Source organism: Cherax quadricarinatus, chromosome 19 (genome assembly GCF_038502225.1).
Source record: "Cherax quadricarinatus isolate ZL_2023a chromosome 19, ASM3850222v1, whole genome shotgun sequence".
In the NCBI taxonomy this organism is placed as follows: domain Eukaryota; kingdom Metazoa; phylum Arthropoda; class Malacostraca; order Decapoda; family Parastacidae; genus Cherax; species Cherax quadricarinatus.
Window position 1 is genome coordinate 26,638,367 of NC_091310.1, and position 7,500 is coordinate 26,645,866.

The window sequence follows — 7,500 nt, forward strand, 5'->3', positions numbered from 1 at the left end:
GAACTCCCTCAAGTGACCTAGGAGCTATAACACCATCATCGGAAGTCTGTATTTAATTAAAGGTGCGATACCCGTACTTTTAAAAAATGGTAAGAGGACATAATGTGCAGACAAATCTTCAATCTGAATGCCTTTTACCCAAACGGGTGAAATGCCAATGCATGGCACACACATGTGCAATATGGTGAGGTAATGGATTGTGTTTCTGTTCTCTCTCGTGTATTATTCTGTTCTGTATGGTGAATTATTGTTTTGTGTGGTGAATTATTGTTCTCTACGGTAAATTATTCTGTTCTTTATCGTGTACATTTATAAATAAGCTCCCAATAGACGAGTACACGGGAAATGCTGAGTCCCCTTGAGTTTTACAAAAGCAAAGACGGCATATCTGGTCTACTAGGACACACTAAGAGAAGTTATCCTACACCAGTCAGTACACACTTGCTGCTACGTGAATAGGGCTGTATACAAGATGCTGAGACTTGCTCATACATCTCAACTCGTCCAAGATTGAACCCGGGTTTTTCGATTATGAGCGAAGGTGGTGGTATTACTACTAAGCAATGGGCCACGAGGATTATCATTTTGTATGGTAAATCACACTGAAAATGACAAGATAAGTTATAAAAGGCAGTTTTTCATCTACCGTGATAGGCTGTACTTGTCGCCACAAATAGCTTTTTATACAACTCAAGTCACATACCTCGACAGTTCTTAGCTCTCTTGATATTACATGGTCACACAACTGTCTGTGTGTATATTTTATTGGAGAATTGAGAGAGAGAGAGAGAGAGAGAGAGAGAGAGAGAGAGAGAGAGAGAGAGAGAGAGAGAGAGAGAGAGAGAGAGAGAGAGAGAGAGAGAGAGAGAGAGAGAGAGATGCAATGAGCGTGGCAGTGCGGTGGGTAGTTTCCACACGCAAAAGTGTACCACACTTGGATCCACTTAGAGGACAGCGTGAAGTAAGCTTCTATACCACAAGACGAACAGAAAGCAGCAACTTTACTCTGGCTGTACCCTTCTCCAGAACATCACTCCATCTGAGACCATTTATCCCCAGGATGACTCGAGTCTGGAACACATTCGTACAGCATTATGATGTCAACGAGATAAAGTCAGTTGATCAGATGAAAATGCTGGCCCACAGATGGCTCCAACTTCATCCTGTTACCTACTTGTTTGTCTCGTGACAATAAAAATGCTTTCAAATGAGCTGATGTAGGTAACAGCTTTTAGCTTGTTAATAAGGTTAGGGATCCTTAACCTGTAAACAGCTTGTCAATAAAGCTAGGGATCCTTAACCTAACCTTGTCAGACCCTGTGTAAAACAGAGAGAGAGAGAGAGAGAGAGAGAGAGAGAGAGAGAGAGAGAGAGAGAGAGAGAGAGAGAGAGAGAGAGAGAGAGCACGTGCGCGCGCACCCATAATAAAGGAGGTTGTCAACGTATCAAACCTCAACCTCACTTATGATCGACAATCGAGGTGTTTCAGACGAAAAAGATGGAACATTATTTTTTTAAAGGCTGTTTTAAAAGATCTCAGATAATAAATACCTTCAGCAAATATTTCATATATTTTTTAATATCAATACAAGGAAATGTAACTGACAATGATAATAAGTACTTATGTCAATGAGCATACAGATAATGTAAATACACAGGTAGATGCACAAGTAAAATAGTATGCACAAAGAGCCACTAATATGCAATGCATTTCAGCAAACTATGGAACTAATATATTCATGTAACTGTTTGTTTTACATTGTATTCTTATTCTGAATAATTGCAAAAAATACACTCGTGCAACACAAGGACCCCGACGGAAATAAGTCGGTGTTTCATTACTGGGTTATCCTAGGCTAATTTAGTTACTGAATTGATAAATGCGTATAATAAACCTGACTAAAAACTTACCTTTGTTCATATCAATACAGGTGTTTAATACACTTTTACATTTAAATCCCAGTTGTAACCAAACTGACAAAGTTTGCCGAGACCTTTTGTATGTTAATCGATAAATACTGAGGTATTCTCATCGGCTGTAAATAACTTTTGAACATCACTACATCAAGAATGTTAAAAACATTATTACGTTAGTTAAAATGCAGTGATTAGATACCTTTAAGCAATACCTAAATACTTAAAGCAAGTTTGGATTTTCTTACACACTGACATTTTTGTCTGAGATATGACTTGCAGCAGTATAGACGTGCGCGGTATAAGCATTATTGCCACCAGTATAGAGGATGGGTTGGCAGCACTGGTGTGGTCGTGTGGAGCGCTGCTGTCTGTATATTCTCAACGCTGGCAGCTGCGACCACAGCCACAATCATTCTCACCACTCACTCATATGTAAATACCAAATTCATCTTCGTTTTCATTATTGCGTTAATCATATTAAATGAGTAACCATGCTGACTTGGAAGGCCATGAATTACTCGAGTTTGAACCACTACACAAGACTAAAGGTCAGCTATCACAGCCTCCTCCGGACATATAAAGAGCCATGTAGAAGCGCGTCCATAACCACCTTGCAGCTCCAATAAAAACTCTTACAACAGCAAACTCAAGACCTACTGTGGATGTAAGGCAAATGATGGCTGTTACAGCAGCTACATATGGAGATAAATTCTGTCAACCCTGCCTGTTAATGTAATGCATATATATATACTTGGGGACCCAAAGACATGTTAAAATTTAATAGAGACGTATATGGACACTATATAAATAGAGATCGCATATAAGGTTAAACAATATTGATGAGTCGTGATAATCACCTTGTTGCGCCGGGACGGGGCCCGGCCTCGATTAGACGAGGATGGAGGGATGGTATAGTTTTTTAAGGAGGGCCGCCCGCGACGCCCACGCCGCACGCTCAGCCCGCGTTGGCCAGACTCCCTTGATGACTGGGATAAAATAAGCTGCTCCTCCATCCCCTCTTCCTTGATGTCGACGAAGCTGACCGCCGCCAGTATATCATGAGATACTTCCTCGTCATCCACGTACTCCATCATGTCAGCAGCATCAGTGTCATCAGCGTAGTCATACTCGAGAGCGGGTGAGGGTGAGGGCGGAGGCGGTGAGGGCGGAGGGGCGGGGGCGTCAGCAGGAACCACGTATGTAATGAGCGTGGCAGTGCGGTGGGTAGTTTCCACACGCAAAAGTGTACCGGCACGAATCTCCCGGTGGAGTAACACCTCCAGTTTGTCAACAAGGCGGTTCTGGCCGCATGCAATAAGCTTTTCTTCAATCTGTTCTTTGCTGGCGCCGCCGGGGCCACAGGACTCCACAGCCAGCCGCAGGGCGCGGCAAGTTGATTCACTGTTCATAACATTAACCTTAGTGCGTGTGGGCCGGCGGCGGACCATGGCAGCCTTGGACCACGAAGCTGCCACCCGGTATGACGTGGCTCCCTTGTACTCCACTCGCAACACATCCTCACTTTCCACTAGCTCATCCAGCACCGCCTCCGTCGTCAACTCCGACAGCAGGTGTTCACGCCTCACATACCATGCAATTTTCCGAGCACTCGGCCTCACGCGGCGCGACCGCAGAACACGTATGGCATCAATGATAATTTCCCTTTCCTTGTTGGACACCATGTTACCTTAGACAAAGGTATTAATTGCACTTGAAGGTGAGAAACACTGGGAGGTGTGAGGAGGTCGCCACAGTGTTTAGACAGCCGGCGCGCGACAACTCCTCGCAGCTGATCTCCCGCCACAGCCGCACCCACAACGCATGCGCACTCCCCGCCCTCTCACATATGCCAACATTCACAGCAACCACTAATCACATACCTTTTAACATTCACCAACACCATATATAACTATATTATATTCTTCAATCAAAACCTATTGTATTTTATTACAAATGAAAAAGCCATATTTAATTCTACACAAGTATGAAGGCATTCATACGAGTGACAAAGTTATAATCATCGTACTCTCCACTCTGGCTGGCTGCACCACACAGACAAACGTGGTCCTCTTGCAACCAAGTTTAAAGTTACACAATTTTCGCGAACTCTTTTTTACATATACAAGCATCTGTTAAGTCTTCTCACGTATTTTTTCTATAATACAGATACACATGAGTTAATGAAGCTAGTCAAATAATTCAGTTAGTGCTTAAATATTGAATAATTGATCAAGGTCGCCTGGGAGGATCCTTTGTCGCGCGAGGCGCGCTGAGTCTCATGACCGGCTTGCCTTGCTGGCTTTCTTTCTCCCTGAGGCTCTCCATACAATCTATATATTCACTGCAACCACTAACGCTTCTCATTACTTACTGACAAGTTAATCACATATTCAGAAGATAAATAAATGGTTAGGAGTAGAGCATATGCAGAGATTGTGTGTGTTCAATACTACAACACGCAATACCAGCTGTCGGCAGTTGCCACACACCCTGATTTTAAATTCCTCAAATCCTTTTAATGAATCATGAATACGTCAATATTGTTAGCGTATATGCAATAGTATTTAATACGAAATACAAGCAATGATTTCTTATGGTGCAGGTAAAGGGTGTTCTGGGTTGTAGTTTAGATATGAAGTTGTGGTAGAAAAGAGTAATGAGATGTGTTAGTCCCTAGCTCGGCCAGACCTGTGCCCGCATGGTGGCCGCATGGCGGCCACTGCCATCACCATTACATCCTCCCCTGGAATGACAACATCCTCTCACTCTCCTCGAACATTACCAATCTCTTCTTCACAGTCTCCTTATCATACTTTTAATTTCTCAGCCCGCTATCCAGGCCACCAACTTTTATACGCAGATTACAAAAATGAATCTAATAATCTCCCACAGTTGTCATGTTAGAAGAAGCGATCCAAGTTTCAACATGAACTTACAATAGGATTCTATCGAACCAAATTCATATATATATATATATATATATATATATATATATATATATATATATATATATATATATATATATATATATATATATATATATATATATATATAATACAATGGGCAGAAGTTTTACGAGAATGTCACTAAAACCGTGCAATAATTTTTTCCTATATATTGCATCACCATCTTCAGTATTCCTGAGCAACGGTCAATATGTGACCATCATGAGTATCAGTAACGTTCTCTTACTGAGATTCTTTGCTGGAGCTTTGAAAAAATCTGAGAATCCAGCACTATATTATGAACATTGTGAAAAATTTCCTTAAGATTTAAAATAACAAGATGAGGCTCATGTGCCTAGTGCTGCGCACACGTACGTCACTGTCAGGTTAAGGACTGATGTGTCTGGCCAGTAACTGGATAGGTGACTTAACAGGCGGAACCATCACTTGGTGTACCGTGGTAAGTTACAATCTCTCACCTTAGAGAATTACTTTCGAATATAAAAGTAACCACAACTTTCACCACTACACTACTATCGTAGTTACCATTATACGCCTCTTAGTGAGTCGATATATACACTGTTTGGTACACACACGCAATATATATATATATATATATATATATATATATATATATATATATATATATATATATATATGTCGTGCCGAATATGTAAAACTGGTCAATTACCAAGAACTCATTTAAAATTAAGTCCTTTCTAAAATTTTCTCTTATACGTTTAAAGATATATTTTTTTCATTAATGTTAATGTAAAAAAATTTAATTTTGCTCCAGAAGAATCTTAGAAAACTTACCTAACCTTATTATAAAAAGAACAATTTATTTTAGCCTAACCCAACTAAATATATTTTAGATTTGTTTACAATAATTTAATACTAAACACAGTGGAATATATTTTTTTCGTTAGGTTCAGAATGATTTTGGCGAAATTATTGCATACACAAATTTTCACTTGTCCTATATGGCAAGATGAGCGTTGCTATTTAAGCCAAGATGGCAAGTTCTGCCTATTCGGCACGACACACACACACACACACACATATATATATATATATATATATATATATATATATATATATATATATATATATATATATATATATATATATATATATATATATATCGTGTCGAATAGGCAGAACTTGCGATCTTAGCTTAAATAGCAACGTTCATCTTGCCATATAGGACAAGTGAAAATTTGTGTATGCAATAATTTCGCCAAAATCATTCTGAACATAACGAAAAAAATATATTTCACTGTGTTTGTTTAGCATTAAATTACTGTAAACAAATCTAAAATATATTTAGTTGGGTTAGGCTAAAATAAATTGTTCTTGTCATAATAAGGTTAGGTAAGTTTTTTAAGACTCTTTTGGTGCAAAATTAAATTATTTTTACATTAACATTAATGAAAAAAATATATCTTTAAACGTATAAGAGAATTTTTTAGAAAGGACTTAATTTTAAATGAGTTCTTGCTAATTGACCAGTTTTACATATTCGGCACGACATATATATATATATATATATATATATATATATATATATATATATATATATATATATATATATATATATATATATATATATATATTTCAACAAGTCGGTCGTCTCCCACCGAGGCAGGGTGACCCAAAAAAGAAAGAAAATCCCCAAAAAGAAAATACTTTCATCATTCAACACTTTCACCACACTCACACACTATCACTGCTTTTGCAGAGGTGCCCAGAATACAACAGTTTAGAAGCATATACGTATAAAGATACACAACATATCCCTCCAAACTGCCAACATCCCAAACCACTCCTTTAAAGTGCAGGCATTGTACTTCCCATTTCCAGGACTCAAGTCCGACTATATGAAAATAACCGGTTTCCCTGAATCCCTTCACTAAATATTACCCTGCTCACACTCCAACAGATCGTCAGGTCCCAAGTATCATTCGTCTCCATTCACTCCTATCTAACACGCTCCTGCACGCTTGCTGGAAGTCCAAGCCCCTCGCCCACAAAACCTCCTTTACCCCTCTTTCCAACCCTTTCGAGGACGACCCCTACCCCTCTTTCCTTCCCCTATAGATTTATATGCTTTCCATGTCATTCTACTTTGATCCATTCTCTCTAAATGACCAAACCACCTCAACAACCCCTCTTCTGCCCTCTGACTAATGCTTTTATTAACTCCACACCTTCTCCTAATTTCCACACTCCGAATTTTCTGCATAATATTTACACCACACATTGCCCTTAGACAGGACATCTCCACTGCCTCCAACCGTCTCCTCGCTGCTGCATTTACCACCCAAGCTTCACATCCATATAAGAGTGTTGGTACTACTATACTTTCATACATTCCCTTCTTTGCCTCCATAGATAACGTTTTTTGACTCCACATATACCTCAACGCACCACTCACCTTTTTTCCCTCATCAATTCTATGATTGACCTCATCCTTCATAAATCCATCCGCCGACACGTCAACTCCCAAGTATCTGAAAACATTCACTTCTTCCATACTCCTCCTCCCCAATTTGATATCCAATTTTTCTTTATCTAAATCATTTGATACCCTCATCACCTTACTCTTTTCTATGTTCACTTTCAACTTTCTACCTTT

The 7,500-nt window shown here is 39.4% G+C and overlaps 1 protein-coding gene across 1 annotated transcript in view; it reads right to left on the reverse strand.

Moving 5' to 3' along the window:
* LOC128688165 (sterile alpha motif domain-containing protein 1) overlaps positions 1–3,780 on the reverse strand; it is a 204,001-nt gene extending 200,221 nt beyond the window's left edge. The window contains exon 1 of the mRNA XM_070086579.1: positions 2,775–3,780. Coding sequence (XP_069942680.1) covers positions 2,775–3,599 — 825 coding nt within the window. The 5' untranslated portion in view covers positions 3,600–3,780. The remainder of the gene's footprint in view (positions 1–2,774) is intronic.
* Between the last annotated feature and the right edge of the window lie 3,720 nt (positions 3,781–7,500).